Source organism: Fukomys damarensis, unplaced genomic scaffold (genome assembly GCF_012274545.1).
Source record: "Fukomys damarensis isolate Sample0158 unplaced genomic scaffold, DMR_v1.0_HiC HiC_scaffold_16, whole genome shotgun sequence".
NCBI classification, from domain to species: domain Eukaryota; kingdom Metazoa; phylum Chordata; class Mammalia; order Rodentia; family Bathyergidae; genus Fukomys; species Fukomys damarensis.
The window spans coordinates 61918522-61938302 of record NW_022900928.1 but is presented as its reverse complement, the minus strand read 5'-3'; the positions used below and the strand labels follow the sequence as shown (position 1 = coordinate 61938302).

General features: G+C 47.7%; 1 protein-coding gene and 1 pseudogene across 7 annotated transcripts; both read left to right on the top strand.

Moving 5' to 3' along the window:
• Window positions 1-3520: 3520 nt before the first annotated feature.
• Window positions 3521-16797, top strand: Tmprss5 (transmembrane serine protease 5). Of its 7 annotated transcripts, XM_033764343.1 has the most exons (15): window positions 3607-3693; window positions 3797-3862; window positions 5085-5178; window positions 6410-6512; window positions 6829-6927; window positions 7239-7358; window positions 8956-9091; window positions 9402-9506; window positions 11016-11059; window positions 11485-11647; window positions 12556-12752; window positions 14401-14499; window positions 14913-15055; window positions 15305-15457; window positions 16162-16797. In XM_033764343.1, exons 5-15 carry the CDS (start codon window positions 6891-6893, stop codon window positions 16315-16317), a joined length of 1353 nt encoding a protein of 450 aa, XP_033620234.1. In that variant the 5' UTR covers window positions 3607-3693; window positions 3797-3862; window positions 5085-5178; window positions 6410-6512; window positions 6829-6890; the 3' UTR covers window positions 16318-16797. The 7 variants fall into 7 exon arrangements, with proteins under 7 accessions (XP_033620231.1, XP_033620234.1, XP_033620230.1 ...); XM_033764340.1 differs by lacking the exons at window positions 3607-3693; window positions 5085-5178 and adding an exon at window positions 3521-3585; XM_033764339.1 differs by lacking the exon at window positions 5085-5178 and having other exon boundaries at window positions 3609-3693.
• A 651-nt stretch (window positions 16798-17448) lies between these two features.
• On the top strand, window positions 17449-19147 carry LOC104865776 (annotated as a pseudogene).
• The last annotated feature ends 634 nt before the right edge of the window (window positions 19148-19781 follow it).

Sequence of the window (19781 nt, the reverse complement as noted above, 5' to 3'; positions counted from 1 at the left end):
AAAAGCAGCATCAGTTACACTCATCATTGGGATCTTGTACCTTTACCTGACAGATCTTTGTTCTCATGTAACTGTACTGTATACCTAAAAAGTATCAATAAACTCAATGAGGGGGAAAAAAAAGAAAAGAAAAGAATCAAGCTATGCTACCCCTAAAAAGAAAAAAAAAAAAAAAAAAAAAAAAAGAAAGAAAAGCAGCATCAGTGTTATCTGTGTAGGGTGAATTCACAGGAGCTGAATACCTGGAAGAACAGAGTGACAGCTGCTCAAGGGCAGGAAAGGCAAAGGGAAGATGGAAGGGGGCTTCCTAATGCTTTACTCACTCAAAGTGTGGGTGCCAGTGAGAGAGATGGGGTCCAGACTATACTGAACATGATTCCATCAAAGGCTGGGTGTTAATAAATTGACTGAAGGAACAACTGGACTTTAGGCTGTGTTAAACTTGTGCTCGGCCCTGAAAGACCATGGCTGGCATCCATGCCAGGAGAAGATAGGGGTGTGAGAGGACGGGGGGTGGGCAGGCTGGATTGTAAACTTTTGAGAGCAGAGAATATCATATATTCATTTTTTATAACAAAAATGTATAACAAAAGATGATTTATTTGGAAAAAGTATGGAAAAGAAAGAAGACAGCTAGCTACTGTGAAGTGGTAGGGGGCATCAGAACTGAAAGCCCCTCTTGTATTCATTTCTACCATGTCTTCATCTATCCATAGATGTTTGAGTGTTGACTGTACTTTGTTTTAATTATTATTTTGTTGTCTTCAGTGATTTCCTTCCACTTTCACTACTCGGCTGAATAGGACAATTTCTTTGAGTTGTTCTTAGCTGAATCTAAGCAGTTTAGTAGAGCCACTCCCAGAAAGATTATGTCCCAGCCAGCTTGATGATAATGGCATAACCAGAAATGGGGCTGGGTTAGGGAGGATACCAGTTTCCAGGACCTGTGTAAAAGTAGCATGAGCCCTCCCTTCTAAGTGTGCAAGCCACTGCCAGCCTTCTTGGGGGGAAAATCCAGATGAGAGGGGCAGAAGAACACAACAGGATAAGAGGTGAGCTGCTATGTCCAGGGGATAGGCAGCTGTATATGGCGGGAGCCTGAGTCAATTCATGATGAGCAGTGGGATCACAAGGCGAGGCCAGCAGTCAGCTTGGCGGTGAGTTGAGCCATCATTTGGGCAGCAGAGAGCTTTTTGAATGCTTGCTGTGAGCACTATTTCTTCCCTCTACCAACATGATACTAATGAGAAGCTTCTAAGATGTCCTCCACGAGGACCATCTAGGTAGCATCAGAAAAGGGGCAGGTTTCCCTCCAGAGTGCGTAGGGTTTCCCATTGTCTAGGCTTTGTCAAGGGATAGTTCTGTTTATTGACACCCCTCTTCCCCATTGTGTGTGGGCCTTATTTTGCTTGTTTCTTTTGGTGCCTCATAATTTCTTACTGAAAACTGGTTTTGTAATGAGGTCAGATTTTTTCTTTCCCCTGGGGTTTGTTGTTGCTGCTGTTGCTTATTTGTTTAGTGGCTTTTCAGAACTACTTCTATAAAGCCTGTATTCTTTCTCATGTATGGACACTGAAGTCTGCTTACTGGCCAGCTAATGACTGCACAGAGACTGTCTTGGGATGCTTGGAACTAATATGTCTCCCCTCTTTCCAGAGGGGCTCTGTATATGTGTTGGGGCATACAGGAAGTTTAGAGCTTCACCTTAGCCTTATTGTTTGCACAGACTCTCAAGATAAGCCAGCAGTGAGAGTCTTGTTCCTTTCTTACGTCTTTCCTGCACATGTGCAAGCAGGGCATATGCACAGGTGTGTGTGTGTGTGTGTGTGTGTGTGTGTGTGTGTGTGTGTGTGTGTTTTACTGGGGATTGAATCCAGAAACTCATGCATCCAATGTGAGTTCTGTACCTATGAGCTACATCCACAGCACTTTTTACACAGGGTCTAGCTGAGTTGTCCAGGCTGGCCTTGAACCTGTGATTCTCCTCCCTCAGCCTCCCAAGTAGCTGGGACCACAGGTGTGCGCCACTACAACCAGAATGTTGCCTATTTTGCTGACCAGGGAATTGAACTCAGGACCTTGTGCTTGCCAGGCAGGCGCTGGCACTACTGAGTTTAAGTCCCAGGCCCAATGTTGCCTTTTCTTTTGAATGGATGCTTTCTAGAATGCTATAAACCCTTGGTTAATTTCCAGAAATTGGAAAGAGTTGATTCTGACAATTTCTTTGACAGTTTTCTCACTGCTCTTATGGAGGAGAGAATTTCACCATGTCATCTGAAACATATCTGAGATACCCTTTTCTGTTATTGTCTTCTCATTTCTCAAAACTCAAATCAAATGTGTTCTCCACTGTGAAGCATTTTCTATGTCCTCTGGGTAAAGGAGTAAACTATTCCTCTACTCTCCCATACCTCTGTGTTCAGACCCTTCTAGTTTCACTTTTCATAAGTAACAGTTATTTATATCTATTGCTGCCTTTCCTTTCAGCTTGCAAGCTCCAAGACCGAACTTAATTCATCCCTCATATGCACAACACACAGTAGGTCTCCCAGTTTGTAGGCTGAATATATTGCTCTAGGAGACCTCAGAGTCTAGCCAGGGAATTATCAGTGCTAGTCACCACTTCTCTTCTCCTGCATCTGTGATTCATAGCTAATCTCTGTCCTTTCATTGTAACATTGTGAGGACCCTCTGTGTAAAGATATTGCCTATATGCGTGATAGGCAATGTTAGACAGCAAGATAAGAGCTTTATGTTCAGTATCACATTTAATTCTAACATCAACCCTGTGAGGTAGGTACTATGTCCTACTTTTACAGGGAAGGCTGATTGAGGGAAAAGGGAAACCTGGAGTTACATGAAAGCCTGACTTGAAAGCCTATATTCTTTTTGTTTTTTTCTTTTGGATTTAATAAAAGGTCTTGCCACATAGCTGAGGCTGGCCTTGAACTCAAGATCCTTCTGGCTCAGCCTGACAAATGCTAAGATTACAGGCATGTGCCACTGTGTCTGACTTAAAACCTGTATTTTTAACTGTCCTATCTGAGGGATCCATGAAAAGCACACTGAAGGAAAGGAAGTCACACCAGCTTTTCTCTTAGCTGGGTCTGTCCTGCCTCCTTGTTTAAAGGGATGTGGCTCCTAGGTGTGTTCAGCTCAGCCTGGGCTCAGCTGCGTCACTTAATACCTTGAAGTACCACAGGGCTCCAGTAGCAACTGGCTCCCAGGGAAGGCCTGGTGGAGAGGCATCATTTTCTAACACTGAAGGGATGGGCATAGCATTGGAGAGGGAGGTGACAACAATCCCTCCTTATCACCCAACAGTTGCAACATTGTAACAGTCCCAGACTGCTGGAAAAGCCAACCCACACATGCAAGATGTAATCCAGAGGGCTCAGAGACATTTTGACAAATGCTGATATCAGTCTCTCCAATACAGCCCTGTCAGCAGGAAGGGGGAACTGTGCTGGAATTCATAGGGCACACTTTTTGGCACAAGGGACTGGGTTGCTAAGCAGTTGTTGGCCTCCCCTCCTCCCTATAGCCTTTTTCTGTTTTTGAGCTTCCAGTTAGCAGTGGGAGAAGGTAGGGCTCCCCAGCCCAGCCCAGCCCAGCCTTGGCCCCTTTCTCTGCAACAAGGGGTGTATTCATGGGTCCTGAGCAGAGTTTATTGTCTTTCTGACTCGTGTCTGTGTGAGTATGTGTGTAGGGGGGATGAAGGGAAGGGGCCATGTGCCAACCAGGGAGACTTCATTGGCCAGCCAAGGTAGCTGGGACATTTAATCAATCCTGACAGGAGGACAAGAGCAGTTCCCTGCCTAGCAGACCCTGAAGACTTACATCAGTGACAGTGACCCACATGGTAAGACTATGCCTCTGTGCTGTCCCTGCTCCAGTCTCTCTCTCTTCTTGTCTCTTCCTTGGGTTTTAGGCTAGTGGAAGGAGACTCCTCAGGCAACTCTGTTGGAGGACTAGATCTTAGCAGTGGGCCCTGTGTAGCTAGCTTCCTGTTTTCTTCCCAGAGACTGCCCTTTCTTTTCCTCTCTCGTTTCCTATAGGCCTGACACAGTGCTTTGCATATAGGTGATTCTTAGCAAATCTTATTATATTAGAATCCCTGCTGCAAAAGAGGATCAGGAGGACCTATATTTATAACCACTTCAGGTCATACTTTCAGACTGCCACATAAGTTTGGGCAGGGAAAGCCAGTTTGTTCAGAGGCTGGGCTTAAAGCCTAGCTCCCTGGATACTGAGATAGGAAGAAAGGCTGGGTAGCCCTGGAATGCTTTCTAAACTGGGCTCTGCCTCTCTGCTTTGAGGGACACCGGCTCAAAAGAAAACATATTCCTACAGAGGAAAGCCCAACCTCACATACATCCTTTTGTCACTTTCTACTTTTTCGGCCAGCTTTCCCAAGCCTTCTACCCTTCAGCTTTATTGCCTGTGCCCTCTGAGTGCACAGAAGGAATGACCATGGTAGGATGATAGGGTTTTCCCTGGAGGAGCAAGGCTTACTTCTGGTGGGAGGGCCAGTCCTCCAGGTGCAGACTCTGATTGGTGCAGGGGATGGTGGGCGGGGCTGCTAGCTCGTCCCCTGGGAAGGTGGTGGGAAGGTGCAGCTCTCATCGGAGCTGAAATGGTATAGGTGCTCCTGGGTTCAGTGAAATTATTTTAAGGTGATTTGGAAGCGGATGTCCTGGGCAAGTCTGACAAAGGTCTTTCTTATGGCAGCCAGAGAGTTAGGAAAGCTGCTTTACTGAGCACAATGGCAGGACTAGGGAGGATTTGTGGGAGAAAAGGACATGCAAATAACTCTAAGTGACTTTATGATCACCGGACAACCGTATGAATTGACAGAGAAAGGTGATCTATGGGTTATCTACTCTCCCGGATTACAAGTTCCTTGAAGAAGGATCTACTGTTTATAAGTATTTCTTATTAACATTAGTAAAGTTAACATTTGCATTGTGCTTTGTAATTTATAAAGCCATTTCAGTCATGTTGTCTTGTTTTGCCTCCCTCCCTCTTTCCCTATTCCCTTCTTCTCTTTGATGTACTTTACTTGAATTTCTCTTTTGTGCTAGTTCTGTGCTAGAGCCTGGGATATATAGTCTAGTGAGCAGGTGAGCAGGTGCGGCAAGCTCCCTGGAGAAGTGACCTCCATCTGAGATGTGAAGGGTCAGTAGCAGTCACCAGCGCAGGGACAGGAACAGCTGATGCAGTTTCTGTGGGGTGAGAGTGCCTAAAGGTGCTGAGGAGTGGCACGTATGTATCAGCGTGCTGCTAAGCTGGGTGGTGGGAGGAGTTGACATCGGCAGCAAGAAAGGAGGATGTGGAGGGGTGAGATCACAGAAACCTGGTCAGCTCTGCCACGGATACTTCATTGGTCCTAGGGCTGCAAAATTTCACTGGGTATGTTAAAGATGGGGTGCCCATGGACATATTTGCATTTTAGGAAAAGGACTCTGGCTCCTGGAAAATAGCAGAGAGAGACAAGGTACTGAGGAGATTACTCATTAGGAAGCAGGAGTTATTATTTTTATTTTGCAAATGAGAAAAAGTTTGGAGATTTGTCTGAGTTGTCCAATTTTACATAGTAGGTTGTAGATCTAGCTTTGAACTGTCCAGTGTTTAACCAAGATCTTAGGTTCAGTTACTTCATCCATAGATATGACTTATTTTGCAAGACATATTCATCCATGAAGGTCTGTCATAGAGGCTGCCTTTCCTAGGAAGCCATCCTTGATCTCATCAATGAGAAGCAAGCTCTTATTCTTTTGAATGCCTATGATCGTTTTGTTGAACTTGTTTTCTGGAACTTAGCATATTCCACTTTGTTAGTATAACTCTTAGTTTTGAGACAAGACTGCATATTCTTTGAGGTGGTCCATGGTGATTTTACCTGAAATTCTTACCATGTCCCCCATAGTGGTCTGTGCAGTGGGGTTAATAATACTTGCTGAATGAATAAATGGGTGGGTGCAGGGGGAGGGGCAATTCTTCCTTTGAGACAGAAAGGAATGAAGGAAGGTGGAATCTTGAAGTCTGGGTTTCAACACTGAGGTACCTTAGTCAATGTCACTGAGGAAAAATGAGGGAGTAGTTGGTGAAAAAAAAGTTGCGAGTGGTTCATGGAGAGGGTAGGCTTTGAGTGGCCCACTCTGGACTCAAGTCTTCATTCTTATACTTAGAGCCATGTGAGAGTAAGGGGGATAGGGCTAGGGGCCAGAGGAGAACAGAGAGGCCTGGAGGGGCATCTGTGGGAACACATAGGGAGGACCCAAGATGAGTAAAAGGCTTGTAGGTGGCAGCAGCTCATGGCTGAGGTTAGAGTGGGATTTGGGGTGTGTGGGACTTCTCTTGGCAATCCTTGATGTGGGAATCCTGGGTACCTGACAACTGTCCCCAGAACCTGAAGCCAGATGACCAAGTTTCTACGGAGGCTCAGTATGCAGAGGAGGCCTCAGGACCTGAGATCTTCAGAGCACAGACAGGAGACCAGCTGCAACGTGGTAGGCCAGACCAGGCTGTAGGGGAGTGACAGGTGGGGGTAGGGAAGGGTAATCTTCCTGTATCCCTAACTTCCCAGTGGGTTAATCCTACATGATTAATGGTGGGCAGTTGCCTCACTCTGCCCCTACTTGCTTTTGCTGCCTCCTTACTTTGGGGACTGAATGGGCTCTGTGGGCTTCAGGGATCAGGTCCCGTCTCACTCATTCCTGCCAAGGGGGAAGGACAGGACTCCTGTCTGGGCTCCTGCTAACTCAGGGTGAGGTGAGGCTGGTTGGGAGGAGCAGAGGGCCCAGGCACTGTCTGCCTCCTCCACAGCCTCTCAGGCAGGGTGCTGGTGCTTCCTGTGGCGTGGCTGTGCAGTGCTGGGTGCTCTGGGGATGCTGTCCAGTGCGGGAGTTGGCTTGTGGCTCCTAGGTGAGTGCGGTGGGCCCTTCTGTGGTCTGGGGAGGGATAGAAAGACAGGATCTGGGGGAGAGAAGCAGGTGCTGAGCAGGGGTCATAGATGGATGGATCATGTACCTTCATCTACTCTGTGTAGACAACAAGGGGAGAGAGGGGTAAAACCATGGCGGCTCTTCAGTGGGTTGGTGGGGGCTGCCGTGAGGTGCGGTGGTTGATGAAGGCTCCCAGGCACAGCCCTGCCACAGAGATGTCTTATTCTACTCCTTGCCCCTCCCCTTGCTCCAGCCTCTTCTCTGTGACTCTCTCTTTGTCTTTCTGTGAAGTCCTGTATCTGTGGCCAGCAGCCTCTCAGCCTACTTCTGGGATTTCACAGGATGAGATGACTTTGAGCTGCTCGGAGGCCAGCAGTGAGGATGCTCTGTTTCCCTCACTTCCCAAAACAGGTGGGTCACACCCAAGGTCACAAGACTCCTCTTCTCCCCGCAGTCCAGCAGAGCCTCAGGACAGCTCTAAAATAACCCCTTCAGGCTATGACTCGAGGACCAACATGAAGGGCCATCTGTTCGCAGCCACCCTTCTGACTCTCCCTCCCCTGGCATGGAGGTGGTGACAAAGTCTAGCCCTGCAGCACTGATCTCAGATTAGGGTGTGTGCATGGTGGGGGCAGTGTGTGACAGTAGTGTCAACTGGGCATCTGGGGACAGCATCCCATGTCATCTCCTCCTTTCTTCCCATTGTCCTCTCCCTTGTAGGTAAGACTTGGGGATCAGAGGTAAGATGCTGCCCAAAGGCTGGGGGTCAGAATAAGTCACACAAGTTAGAATTTGGAATCTTCCTTGTTCTAGCTGCATGACCTCAGGCACATTATTTCCTCTAGTTCCCATGTCTGTCTCTATAAAAATGGAAATAAATCCAAATGAGAATCAAAATGTATAATAGACAAAGTGAAATAGGAAGAAAAGGTCCAAAGGAGAAGGGGAAGTAAGAAGGGGAGGGGAAAGAAAAGAAGGGAAAGGAATAAATATGAGAAAAGGAAAAAACAGAAACAAAATCTTTGTAAATAGTGAGAGGTGGAGGGGTTAAAGGGAGGGCAGGGGAATGGGAAAAAAATAAGAACCAAGATATATCACATAAAGGTACAAATTTCCAGAGATGGATGTCATTGTATTGTGTACCTAAAATGCACCAATAAAGGTAATGCATTAAAAAAGTGAACATCACAAAAAATGGAAATAAAAATATTTACTGAATAAAGTTATAAGGATAAAAGAAGCTAATATCTAAAAAGGGCTTGGTTCAGGTTTTGTATGTCAATCTGCTCAGGCTGTCATAACAAAAAACCCGTAGATGTTTTTCACAGTTGTGCAGGCTAAAAGTCTGAATATGAGGTGCTACAAATCCAGTTTCCAGGGAGGGCTCTTTTCCTGGTTTAGAGATGGCTGTCTTCTTGCTGAATCCTCCAGGACCATTCTTTGCTGGTACACACACAACAGGAGGGAGGGAGGGAGGGAGGAAGAGAGGAAGGACTCTACCGCCTGCTGCCTCATTAGATCTTATTTATCTTCTTCAACACTCTATCTCCAAATACAGTCACACTGGAGTTTGTGGTTTCAGCAGAAAACTTTTTTGGGGGTGGGGGACACAATTCCTGGAAAAAGTAGACAATAAACGGTAATTATTATTGTGACAGATTTGAAATCAGAAGACCTCAACCCATCACCTGATGCTGTGATTTGGGGCAAGTTGCATTACTGTGCCTCAGTGTCCCCTCTGCAGAATGGGGAGGATGATAAGAGTCGCTGCACAGGGCAGTGTGATGACAGAGCACTTCTCAAAGCATGTGTGAAATGCAAAACTGAAAGTCTCCACAGATGGGGCTTATTATTGTGTTTAAAACTGCTCAGACCCTCAGGGCATAGGGAACCTGACTGGAGTGACCCAGATACTACCACTGAAGCCTCTTTGGGTCCTACAGAGCCCCAGGTCTAGCTCCTCCTGTCCCTGCAGCAGGTGGGATGTGGTTTTCACACTGTGGTTCAGTATCTTTCAGAATAAGCAGTGAGGACTTCTTGCTGGAAGTGCAGGTGAGGGCCTGGCCAGACTGGCTCCTGGTCTGCTATGAGGGCTGGAACCCTGTCCTGGGGGTGCAGATCTGCCGGAGCCTTGGGCATCTCAGGTAATGAGTCAGGTGTGGGGCCCGGGGAAGTGGAGGCTGGCTGGTGGGCAGGGGAACTGCAGTTGGAGTCTCTATCTGCCTGTCACTGTGGAATCGTCCATCCAATTCTGGCACCTTCCAGCCTCTGACATGATGTTGTCTCAGCTTGGCCCTCTCCTTTGAACATGGGTGCTTGGTAACAAACATGAATCTCAGGAGTCATTGTCACAGCCTTGTTCAGTCACTTGTGCTCATTGCAGCTGTGATTCACCAGCACTGCTCATGCTGCAATTAAAACAGATCTTTTGTTCTGTCCCCTTCCTCTACCCAGACTTGTTCATCACAAGGGAGTGAACCTGTCTGACCTCAAACTCAGTAGCTCCCAGGTGTTTTCTCAGCTCTCACCAGGCCTCCCGGGGGAGCTGTGGCAGCACAGGTAGGGCTTCTGAGGTTAGGTGAGTGGGCCCCTTACTTCCTGGGAGCAGTCCAGGGAAGTCTTCTTTCAAGGGAACCTTGTGGTGAGGGTTTGGGGAGTAAAGGAGTAGAACAGGGCAGAACAGTTTCCGGTCAGAAGTGACAGACTGGGTTAACATGAGACCTGACAGCCATGTATTATGTGCTTCTCCAAAGAAAGACAGTGTTGGTTGTTACTGTCACATGATTTGGAATGGCACTGTTACCCCCTCTTACAGATGGGTAAACTGAAGCTAAGTTAGGTTAAACAATCTACATAACCAGCGGCAGCCAAACCATTCTTGAAACCAGACTTGAAACCTGTTTCCAAGCTAAGTGATCTTGCAATCTGTCAGTTTTTTGTTTTGTTTTTTGTTTTTGGTGATACTGGGGATTAAACCCAGTGCCTTCACAATGAGCTACACCCCCAGCCCTTTTTTTATTTTTTATTTGGAGACAGGGTCTTGCTAAGTCACTACATTGCTCAGTCTGGGCTTGAACTTGTGATGTCTCAGGAGAGAAATAGTTGAATTGTTCTGGCTAAAAGCAAGCTGGAGCCTCGAGAATGTCCAAGAGAAGAGGGCCTGGGAAGGAGCAGACCCCTTCCCACACTGTCAGAGCAGGCTGGAGTGACTGGAAACCAAGCTAAGAGGCCTTTTTCCCTGCCTGGTTTCTTCAGTTTGTCCAGAGGACTCCTGGGCTGGGGCACCATCATGGCCCTGTGGCCTTCTCATCCTGGGCCTACTTTCCGCTCTGAGCTCTCAGGCCTTCCTACAGCACCAAGTTGAGGGCTCATTCTCAGACACCTATGGGAGTCAGGGAGGCCGACTATATCCCTGTCTTAGGTTCCTGAGTGGGCAGTGCAGGTAGGGCTGGGATGGACTTCTCCAGAATAGCAGGAGTGGAAACCAAGAGGATCCAGACATTGAGCTGCTGGAGGAAAGTGTTGAGTGAAGAAAGAGATGACTAGTTTGGTCTAAAGGAAATTGCAACTTATACAAAGAGAGAGAGGGGGAAACGGGGCAAAAATAAAAATTTGCAAAGCCCAGGAGCCAGACTTGGGACAGAACAATGGATTTGGGAAGGAGGGTGGGGCAAAGAGCTGTGTACATTCACTCATTCAGTATCCATTCAGCCCCCACAGAATACAAATTTACTTACTCGAGGCCACCTAGTGGAAACAGCTGGCTTTTCTTAGCTATAACTACTGCATCTAAAAATTTGGGCCATGCCCTAGTTAATCTCTCAGGATCACAAGGGCTCTCTTTTGCCTCTGGAATTTTGTCCAGGATGTCCACTGCTGTTCTGGGACCGGCTATGAGAAGGGGTACAGGCATTTGGGTGAAAGTGGTGGTATTCTTAAGGCTGTGGCTACACGAAAGCCTTAAGAACTGTCCCCCAAACCCACCAATACCCCATCCTCTGTACGCTTGGGTGTGTGTCACCTCAGGGTGACCTTACCTGGCTTCTTGCTGGCATCTCTGTTTTGCAGGGACAACTGCACTTCTGGAAAAATTGTTTCCCTCAAATGCTCTGGTGAGTCAAGTCTTGCCCCAGGAAGGTGGTGGTGGGAGGAGTCTCCCCGCAGCCCCAAGTGAAGAAGAGCCCTGCAGAGGCTCCACTGGGTCTCAGTTGGGAGTTCTTGCCTGCCCGCCCATCTGCCTGCTGTGGTCCTTCTTGCAGAGACAGTCTGCTCAGAAAGAGGCCATTTGGCCATGTCTTGTCCCCACCAGCCTCTGTGCTGGGCTGATGAACTCTTTACTTAAAGACTACCACTCTGCCTTTGCTTCTGATACTCACTGCCCTTTCTTCTGGAGAGCCCCAAAGCCCATAGCATAGTGTGTAATAATCAATACACCCATCTTCCTATCTCCCTACTTAGGATCAGGAATAATAACTAAGGACTGTCCGCCCTGGCTCCTTAGCATTTGGCACTCTCTCTTGCTCTTCTCTGTTGGCAGAGTGTGGGGCAAGGCCTCTGGCTTCTCGGATAGTTGGTGGGCAGGCTGTGGCTCCTGGACGCTGGCCGTGGCAGGCCAGTGTGACCCTCGGCTCCCGGCACATGTGTGGGGGCTCGGTGCTGGCTCCCCACTGGGTAGTGACTGCTGCACACTGCATGCACAGGCAAGTCTCAAGGGCTGCTGGGGAGCTGAAGGTCTCAGTTGCCTTTTCTGTTTGGCTGTCAGTATGTCCTTACAAAATGTCCAACTGTCTGCCTTCAGGTGTCTGTTCCAAGTACGCAAGGGTGATGTTCTTCCTGCTCAGTGCTAAGTTCAGCTCTGTAGGAACAGCAGCAGTAATACAAAGATTGCTTCTTTATAGTCATTCAGCTTTTATGTTTTAAAAGTGCTTTCACGTACACAGCCCTTGTGCTTTCTTAATGTTTATTATCACTGTAATTAAGCCATTTTCATGTAATTACTAGCTGTATGCCTTTCTTCCCCTTCGGATAGGAAGTTCCACAGGAGCAGTGACTCTCGATCTTGCTTGCCACTGAATCCCTTTGTAGATTTTTCCACTGCTGTGTCCCCAGGGCCCTGAACAGTTCCAGGAATATGTTAGATGTTTAACAAATGTTAGTTGGAGGAATGAATCAGTGAATGAGCTCCTTGATAATACCCATCTGACAGTGTGGAAACTGAGGCCGGGGGAGGGAAGTGCCTCCCTCAGGATTACACACAGTAAATGGAGAGGCAGGACTGAGGGAAATTTTTCTGACTCAGCATTTCATATCACATGAAACTGTTTGCCGTAAAGCTTGGAGGGAGATTATATTGGAAAAGGGAGTGATAGTAGTAGGTAACCCATAGTGTCTTGTTTCTCTATTCATCAATCCACGAGCATCTATTGAGTACTCACTGTATGTACTGTATCTTGCCAGTTGCTGGAGTGATACTAAGAGATACAGTCCTTTGGTCTCAGAAGCTTACAGACTGCTGATAGAGTCCCCAATAATGAGCTCTCTGTCCGCTTCCTCTACCCACCACCTCACTTATGTCAGCTTCTCCTGCCACTTCCTTCCCTGGGCTCAGCATGGTTCCTGTGTGCAGTTATAGGCTGTCTCGCCTTTCCAGCTGGCGGGTTCACGCAGGGCTGGTCAGCCACAGTACCGTCAGGCCTCACCAGGGAGCCATGTTGGAGAAAATCATCTCCCACCCCTTCTACAATGCCCAGAGTCATGATTATGACATAGCCCTCCTGCGGCTCCAGACGCCACTCAACTTCTCAGGTGAGGCCCTGGCTCTGGGATGAGCGGGCTGGGGGCTATGGTGACAGAGGATCAGAAACTGGGCAGGAGGAGAGGCTAGCTGATTTCTGAGATTTCCTCCTAGTGTTATAAACCTTTAAACATTCTGTTCATTTGGGCAGGGGCAGAGTGACTGCATTCTTCTGAACTATAAGTTGCATGGACTCTTGTATAGGTTCTTTTGGGGACAAAGATTTAGGTCCTTTACACAGTGGGGTTATGGACAGGAAGAAGAGATTCTCTGCTGTCTCACCCAGACACAGGCTTTATCACCCTATCCCCAGGCTGGTCCCAGGTCCCAGTCACTTCATGACCAGCTATGGTTAAAGAGATTTATTTTTTCCAAGCATTCTCTTTCTCAATCCTCGTAACAACTCTGATAGGTAGATGAAGCAGGTATACCAACAAGGACATTGACGTTTAGGGAAGGAAATGACTCCCTTCTGGGTCAAGTGCTGAATGGTTTCTGAACCTGATGTCCTGGTAGAGGGCCAGGGCTCCTGCCACAGCCCCTGCCCTGGAAGGGGAAGTCCAAGCTGCTGCCTCCCCAGCACACATGCTCCGATTGTGCATCTGCACCTGGGCACGCTCCTACAGGCATGCACACATGCACACATGCACACACACCACAGTCATTTGCACACAGACACTCATGCGTTCACCTCCCACGTGCCCCCACAAACACTCCTACACAGACATGCTCACACCACACGCATGTGCCCCCCTCACGTGCATATTTCTACATGCATACACTCAGCACTCCTCTGCCCTGTCATGACTTGTAGCCTGAGGTTTCTTTCCCAAACAGCAGTCTTTACTGTATGCATTTCACCAATCTTAATCACATATGTGAACCACAGTTCAATAGTTACTATTTCTAAATCAGTTTAAATAAGTATATATAAAAGAGGAAACTATCCAACTGAAGAACTTACAGTGCTATAGTAAGTAGTAGCCACAAAAACATATAGTGTGAAAACAAGGCAGCATTTAAATTCTGGGTGGCTGGTGTCCTCAGCAGAAGTCACTGAGCCTGGACCTGCTCTCTTCTGTTCATGTGGGAGATCAACAGCATTAAGAGAGATGCAGACCAGCACCAAATGTTGCTTTTCTGCCTGATGCAGTTAGAGGACCTGAAAGAGAATTGAAAAGGAAGTAGCTGTATTCTCAAGTGGATCGCTGTTCATGTAATGGCGTGACAATGGACTACTTAAAGTTATGTTTGGCCCTCACCAAAAGGATGTGCCACATATTTTTGGAAATACTGTCCCAAGAAGGATCAGTCACTCTGGAGAAAAGCCATAATGGGCTCCCATTAGCAATTGGGTTTGTAGGGCCAAAGGGAAGTTCCATTTCTTCCCAAGTTCCATTAGTTCCCAGGTGTGGGCTGGGCAGCAAGTGTATTGCCCGCCTCTAGAGGGTGTCATGCACCCTGCGGTGTGCACATTGTCCTCTGACCAGTCCTCTCCAATGTGGGATGGTGCCTGACCTATGCAGTAGCCTAGAGAGTCTTGCTGGTGGAGGCCAGACACCTGAACTGTTGAGAAGGGGCACAAGGAGGCTCTTCACCTAGGCTCTGCAGTAGGGAAGTTGAGCCTGAATGGGGACTAGAACACAGGCCTCTCTGCAGACACCGTCAGTGCTGTGTGCTTGCCAGCAGAGGAGCAGCATTTTCCATGGGGCTCCCAGTGCTGGGTGTCTGGCTGGGGTCACACAGACCCCAGCTACGGTGAGTCAGCTCCCAGGGCCCTCAGAGCCAGAGGGGTGGGGGAAGCAGTCTTCTGCAGGGGAGGTACCTCTGCTTCACCTGGCCAGGTGGCAGTGCCAGCCCTGGGGGTCCTGTGTCCTTTTCCTGTGTCTTTCTGGGGAGAACAGCCTCTGAAGCTTTTCCCTATGCCAGGCTTTCTTGCATCCATCCCCTCACCTTGTCCCAGGAGGGCCTTGCCCAGAGCATTTGCTGAGTCCTACCCCTCTTCTCACTGGCCCTAGCTCCATCTGCCCCTTGCTGAGGCCCACACCTCCTATCCTGGGCTCCTGACTTTTTGTCTCTAAGTGTCTGGAACCTCTAACTCCTCCCATCTTGCTGATCTGCCTTCCTGTCTTTGCTTGGTGTCCTGTGTCCTTTTTTGGTGTCTCCCACAGGCCACAGCTCAGACATGCTGCAGGACACGGTGGTCCCACTGCTCAACACTCAGCTCTGCAACAGCTCATGCATATACAGTGGGGCCCTCACCCGCCGCATGCTGTGTGCGGGCTACCTGGACGGGAGGACTGATGCATGCCAGGTGTGGTCTGTGGTGAGGAGGGGATGGGGGCTGCTGCACCTTGGCTCCCTGTTCCCTGCTTGTGGTGGCATGATACAGCCCTTGTAGGAGGAGAGCTCCTGCTAAAGGCTTATGGGGGTGAGGCAGCAGTTATCCCAGTAGGAAGCAGCAGAGGCCCCCAACAAAATCCTGTACCCATGGTGGTCAGCTGCTGCTTCACTAGGAAGGTCTGACTGGCTGTTTTTCTGTCTCCATGCCTGGATCCCTCAGGGGGACAGTGGGGGCCCCCTGGTGTGCCCAGATCAGGGCACGTGGCACCTGGTGGGGGTGGTCAGCTGGGGTCGTGGCTGTGCAGAGCCCAATCACCCAGGTGTCTACGCCAAAGTAGCTGAATTCCTGGACTGGATCTACTACACTGTAAGGGTGAGTGTGGGGCAGGGGTGGGGGTCAGGGAAATTCTAAAGGGACATCCCTTGGATGCTGGGAACCTCATCCCTTTAGCTGGATCCTGCTGAGGGCTGGAGAGGGGACTAGGGAAAGTTCTCTAGAACAGGAGGAGGCGGAAGGAAGTATGACACTGAATTTTTATCAGTTTAAGCACTGACTAAGAATGACCTGTGCTTGTAACTTAGATCTGTCATTTTCTGGGTGAACTTTGGCAAATTTCTACCCTTGGTGAACCTCAGTTTCCTGCTTATAACCATCCCGGCTACTTCATGTGCTACTGTGACGATCTGAGTTCCACATCTAATTAAATTCTTGTGGCACTAGGCTTTATCTGTCCAGTGGGAGGGCCCAGGGTGATAATGTGTATCAAAGCACAGTATTTGCATTATACTTTATAAAGTACTTTATAAAGGTAGGCTGTGAAAATGAAAAGCATCTTTCTTCAAGGTTGGGTATAGGAGCAGGTTGTAGATAACACACTTTAGAGATCACGGGGGATGTACGTGTCCATTTTCTCATTCGTGTCTTATAAAAACCTACAGCAGCAGATATTTTTAGTTTCATGTGTTAGAAGTGGAAATTAAGGTTCTTAATGGTTAAGTGATTAACTAAAACAAGTCTCTTGGCCAGGATGTGATACAGCTATATTATGAATTGATCCTCTTTCTTTTTTGATTAAGGATTCCCTCTTCTTAAGTCCTGTGGTTTCCTCAAATCTCACTGCACATCAGTGCAGTTTCATATCTCCTGGGCTCTCTGGCAGGTTCACTAGCTGGAGAAAAAGCAGCAGCCCTACAGATGAAGAAGGTGTGGATAGCCTACCATTGCTGGCATGACCATCACTGCCCACAGGCCAGCAGCCACTGGGCCTCTCCTCACAGACCCCAAGTTCCTCTCTCTCATCAGAGATATTCCACAACAAGAGAGAGGCTGGGACTGGGTTGGAAATGGTTGGGGAGCCAGGGGAGAGACAGAAGAGGCTTCAGGGAGCAGCCTTTCTGGGAGACTGCCTTTCTGCCCTCTCCCCTCCCCAGCCCCTTGTGGACCTTTTGGGAGGATACTCAATGAACCTCCAGTCCTGTCTTCTCCCTGTGTCCTCTGGTGGGTTAAGTTCTTACCTAGAGGATACCCTAGCTTAGGGCCCTGGGCATATGAGGTCCAGGCTAGACAACCCATGTTAAGCCCATGGAATTCAGGATCCTCCTCACCCAACTATTTCCTGTTCTTGAAGAGCCCTGTGTAGAGTACTATAAAATAAGCAAGTTGGAATTGGAATATAGTGTTGATTTGCTGTTCTGTGAACTGGTCCAGAGTTCTGTTATTAAATTGGAGTAATATATGGTCTTGGCCCAACTTTTTTTTTCTCTTTCGCATGCATGCTAGAGGATAGAAATATATTTTTCTCCTACCCAAGTTTCTTGACATTTTGGTGCTGAGTCCTTCTTATTTACTCCAGCATTTTGGCAAGTGCCTGTTTAGTTATTTAAAATTTTTAAATCTACATGTCATAATCTGCAGTGAAAAACCCTAACTATCCTGGGATTCTGAGGTTTATAGTGTGAGAACCAGTGCTCTCTTAGGGAAGGACTGGCTTTCCCGAAGGGTCCACTTCTCCCTCTTATCTCTAGTTTCTCTTTCTGAGTTTATGCCTGGTTAGCATTTTCTTAGTGAAGCCTCTTCTCTCTTTCCTCTTTAGCAATTAAAATGCAATTGGCACCTTGTTTCTAAAAACTGCAATGAATTTTTTATGGAGCTTACCCAAGGAAATGCAATTAGCGTTTAGCAATAACAAAACTTTGTGAGTTTATCAGCATTTTTTTTAGAGGAGCTGTGCAAGTGATTATTCATTCCTGGAGGGTCTGCTCTCTTTAGGAGAAGTACACTAAAATACAAGGACTTTCTTGTATTGTTGGCTTTGTTACCCGAGGAAGAGGTTTCTAGAAGTCAGCTATCAAATTATAGAAGCAATGTGGGAGAGGTTCTGGTAGGTGGAAAATATCTCCAGCTGAAGCCTGAGACCAGCATTTACTATCCAGCTCTTTCAGGTTCTTACCAGGAGGCAATGACAGGGCAGCAGATCCCCTTGGGCAAGGAAGAATTAACAACAAATATCAGCTGTGATCTTCTTTGTGTCTGCTATCAACCATAGGTATTTACTTGTTTACAGGGAAGTGCTATTATTATTGTTGTTGCCCCTTGTTTTCAATAATCAATAACATTTGAATAGTACTGTACAGCTTATAAAACATGCTCATGTAAGGATCTCCCAGCATCTCAAGGATGAAGATATTATTATTGTTTCTGTTATTGTTTTTGGCCCCCATTTTACAGACAAGAAAGTTAGTTTGGAGAGATGAATTGATTCATCCAAGACCACTCAGCTAAGAATCACCAGAGCTAGGATGTGAACTGGGAGTTTTTTTTTTCTATTTTTTTTTCCTGGTACCAGGGATTATCTCAGTACCTTGCACCACTGAGCTAAATCCTCAGCCCCCATGGGTCTTTTTGCTCTAAATCCACATCACTGTCTTGCACATAGATGAGAGATGGTCCAATATTGCACAGAAGTGTAGAACTGAAAGGTCCTTTAGAACACTGGCCCTGCTTAAAATAATGCATTAACCTGTTAAACTGCCAAGTTGCCTAGACTGTGCTCAAACTTGTCATCCTCCTGCCTCAGGCTCCCAAGTGCTGGCATTACAGGTATGTGTCACCATGTCCAGCTCCTCTCTCCATTTACGAATCAGTGTGGTAGACCTGATGGAGCAGGAGGTGTGGACTGCAGGCAGGGTCAATGCCTAACTCAAAGGCACTTCTTCCTTCAAGCTCTTCAGATAGTGATTCTGACAATGAAGCTGACAGATGCTTAAAAGAGGAAAAAGCAAGTTGCTTCAGAAAAACCTGGAATGAAGCAAAAGATACTTCATTCATGGAGTTTGTAAGAAAGGGGATAACTGTTACTGCTTGCATGACCTCTACCAGTCCCTGTGGTGTAGTGTGCAAGCCTTTCTACTGAGGGCACTGTGTGTATGGAGAAGGCTGCAACCACTGAAACAGGAAGGAGCAGCTGCTACAGATCTAACTGCTAGAACTTTCCCTTGCAGCTGCCTCAAGTCTCTCCTTCGCAGTACTAGGCTGAGTCTGGAAACTTGAACTTTCCAGCCATAGGCACAAGGTCTGAGGACTGTGTGACTGCCATTGAGTTCATGCCTGGGCAGCCCTGCCATGGCCCCACTGGTCCTACCTGTGCAGAGGCCCAGTGCAGGGCTCCATGTCCAGGCTGAGTCCAAGAAGAAGCCCATCCCAGTGGAGACCAAGGAGCAACTCTTCCCCTATGCTGCGGTGGGAGAACTGCATGCACTTGTACTGCAATGCCTGTGACATGTGTGGGATGCAGGTCCTGCACCTGGTGGATACAGCCTGAGATCACAGCACATAAAATTTTGCATCAAGGCCCATGAGAAAGACACGGAGCTGTCCTTTGCCATGCAATGCAGCAAAGACATGGTGTGTGGCATCTGCATGGAGTTGGTGTACCAGAAAGCCAACTCCAGTGAGTGTCCCAAGTGTCCTCTCCAACTGCAAGCACACCTACTGTCTCAAGTGTATTCACCAGGCAGGAGTGCTAAGCAATTTGAGAGTAAGGTTGTAAAGTCTTGCCCCTGAGTGCTGATTCACATCTACCTTTGTCATTCCGAGTGAGTACTTGGTGGAGGAGAAAGAAAAGAAGCAGAAACTCATTTAGAAATACTAGGAGGCAATGAGCAAAAGGCGAGCGGGTATTTTGATGAAGGCCTTGGGAGGTGTCCATTTGGAGGGAACTGTTTTTACAAGCATGTGTACCCTGCTGCTCATAGAGAGGAGCCACAGAGATGGAAAGTGGAAACATCAAGCAGATACTGGACCCAGTGGAGGAACCACTTCTGGGAGCTCACTGAGGAAAGAGAGAAGCCCTTTTGACAATGACAAGGAAGAGGTTTTCATCTTTGACCTTATGCTTTTGGCTGCAGGGGCAACGAGCTGACTGAGGACAAGTGGGACTTGTTTCACAATGAGCTGACCAGCCGGAAGATAGTGTGACTTGGATGTATAATGGCTTTGTATGGCATGGGAATGGCCTCCTGAGCCTCATACAGTAGCTGTGCCCCGTGCGGTGTGGCAGTGAGTTGCTGTCCTAGGCAGGCTTCTCAGCTCCAGGTGCCATCGTGACCACTTACCAGGGCCAGCTCTTCACCTCACCTTCCCCAGGACTGTGTCCTTTTCTCTGTTTCAAAAGTTACAAAAGTAAATCTTCAAGTTA